This window comes from Trifolium pratense, linkage group LG2, assembly GCF_020283565.1.
Source record: "Trifolium pratense cultivar HEN17-A07 linkage group LG2, ARS_RC_1.1, whole genome shotgun sequence".
In the NCBI taxonomy this organism is placed as follows: Eukaryota; Viridiplantae; Streptophyta; class Magnoliopsida; order Fabales; family Fabaceae; genus Trifolium; species Trifolium pratense.
This window is the reverse complement of record NC_060060.1, coordinates 48,276,259-48,279,014: the sequence shown is the minus strand read 5'-3', so window position 1 is coordinate 48,279,014 and position 2,756 is coordinate 48,276,259. Positions and strand designations below refer to the sequence as shown.

The 2,756-nt window shown below is 33.4% G+C and overlaps 1 protein-coding gene across 1 annotated transcript; it reads right to left on the bottom strand.

Moving 5' to 3' along the window:
• Window positions 1-229: 229 nt before the first annotated feature.
• On the bottom strand, window positions 230-2,391 carry LOC123910235 (molybdenum cofactor sulfurase-like). The gene has a single exon (XM_045961325.1). The coding sequence runs from the start codon at window positions 2,274-2,276 to the stop codon at window positions 363-365; it is 1,914 nt and encodes a 637-aa protein (XP_045817281.1). The 5' UTR covers window positions 2,277-2,391; the 3' UTR covers window positions 230-362.
• Window positions 2,392-2,756: the final 365 nt, after the last annotated feature.

The window sequence follows — 2,756 nt, the reverse complement described above, 5'->3', positions numbered from 1 at the left end:
GAGTAGAGTAATTTATCACGGAGTTTGACCAATTGTGTCTCCGACTACAAAATGACTGTTATCGATTTTAATGTGCAAGTTAGACTTCATGTACCTAACAGTCCCACTTCGGAAGTCTTAAACCCGGTGTGAGGGCTTATATAAGATTAGACAACCCTCCCCTATGAATCATGGTTTTGAGATGGAATTAGGTTCAATCCGTATCAGATGCTCAACAAGAACAAAAGAATTGAAAGAAGTAACAATGTTAATATGAAATTAGCCAAATGAATGAATAGTCTCATTAAAGAATCAAATATTCAAATACATGAAATTTCAAGCAAGATAAACAATCAACAAGAATGAATTAAACATAATAAAATTTAAACTTCAACAGTTTTCTGATTAAGAGCAGTATATCTCCACCTTTCCTTCTCAACAAAATCAGCATCAAGAAACCTAGCAACAAAACACCAAAGCCTATAAATATCTTCAAAATTAGCTAAAAACCCTAATGCAACAGTAACAACAGTGATTCCAATTTTTTCTCTATGATCTTTCTTTTTCTTATCCTTTAAAATTCTTCCCTTTTCATCTCCATACTTATCAGCAAACCATATATGATGCAACAATCCATAGCTTATAGAAATGTTACTTCTATCAGCGAGTTTTTGAACAAGTACCGGCTCAACTTTTTCGCCTTTCCAATCGAATATATTGAATGCCATTGCCGGTCCTCTATCAAATTTAACTTTTGGACCATAAATCTTCACTAGTGAAACCCCTTCGGTGTTAGGATGCTTAAGCTTCAACATTGAATTCACTAACCAATTAATCAAATACCTTGCTCGATCGTTAATCAATATAATTCCTAATGAATCAACTTGATCTAAACACCTACATTCAAGATCAAAGTTCCCATTTTTATCACTTTCTTGAACACCCTTTTCAAGAATTTGAACTTGATTTTCCAACTCCTCAATTTCAAACCTTTGAGACGGTTTTAACTCTTCATGCGCCGATACGATCTTTATCTCAGATGGTTCTCCTTTTTCAAATTCATCAGAGAAAGATGTCAAGTAAAACGGCTCTTCTTGATGTAAATGTAACTTAAGTACTGATTTTTGTTCCATTTTAGTATCTATACCGAAAGAATCTTCGACATGTTGCTTCTTTTCTTGCACAAGATTAACTATTCCTGCAGAAGAATTTGTTTCCAAAGTTGAAATAACAGATTTCTTGATGAAAAGGCAACCAAATCCAGAAGGGTTTTCGCCGAAAACTTTATAGCAAGAACAAATAAGAAAATCAGGTTGAAAAAGTGATAAACCGAAACAATCCATATCTTTCGGTCCTAATGCACAAGCATCAACCAAAACATTCCAACCATTTTCTTGTGCAACACTAATCCAAATATAAGGATATCTTGATCCTGTTACTCTTGAATGAAGTGGCAAAACAAAAAGACCTTCTTTTTTCTTCTTCTTTCTTTTACTTACAATCATTTTCCTCAACTTTGTTGACTGAATTCTTAGCCTTGGCCACGAAAACTCGGCTGACATAACTTTTGCTCCTCGTTTCTCAGACGAACTAATCATGGCTTCCACAGCTTCGCTTTCGTGGTCATAAACTGTTAAAAGCTTTCTACTTTTTTGAAATTGGTAACAATCTGCTACAAGTTTGAAAGCTGAAGTTCTATTAGCTGTAAAAATCATGAAGTAATCGTTTTCCGATATGTTAAGGTAATTCATGATTCTTTTTCTCATTGCTGACTCGAATTCGGAATCTTGTCCACCATGAAGAAGTAAAGTCTTCAAATTTCCTGTTTTACAAGATATGCTAAAGAAGGGTATATCAGTAAATTGAGGTAAAGAATGTTTGGTTTTTGATGCATCATCATCATTATGATGAACATGTTTTTGCATTTGAGAGTAAGAAAAAAGACCAATACCGATATAATCAAGACAAGTATGATTAGAAAATGAAAGATGAGAATATTCTTTAGCTCTAACATGGTCAACATGTTCTGTCTCAGAAAATTGAGGAAAAACTTTGTTGAATTCAATGAATGATTCTTCATAAGATGGAAGAGATTCATGGTTTGTAAAATATGTGTTTGGAAAAATTAAGGATGTTGTTGATGATGCAAAAGTGTGACGACATTCAGATGAACTGTTTCTATGATGTTTTGATGGTTTTGTGTTTTGTGAATTTGGTGAATTGAAAAATAATGAAGTTGTGCAACAACATTGAGGACATGTTTTTGAGGATTCATTTTGGCTAAGGGTATCATCCATTTATTTTTTATTTTTGGTTTTTCTGTTTTCTCTCAAAGTTAAAGATAATATAAGTCTTGTTTGTATATATGTATTAGTTTTATCAATTTTTTTATTTTTTATTTTCCAGCTAATGGATTTCTTGATGTTTTTTGCCAACCGGCATACAAGAAGCATAGCACATCTAAATCTAGATGCAAATTTAAAAGTCTCGCTGTAATGTTAACAAATTTCAACTCTATAATATGAAGATTTTGTCCTTTCAGTATTTACCGGTTCGGAGTCAGTTCTGGCATCAAGTAGTTCGAGCCCCTTCCCGATCCTAGTTGCGGGGGATCGAACTGTGGTCCTCCCTATCAAGTTCAGCTAAATCAATACTGAACCAACTAACGATTTATATTCACTGAAGAACATGTTAACTTATTACTGCGAGTGTTTGGTGTAAGTAAATATTTTGTCCTTGTAAGTTAGCGAATTCAAATTTACATTCGTCACGGTCAT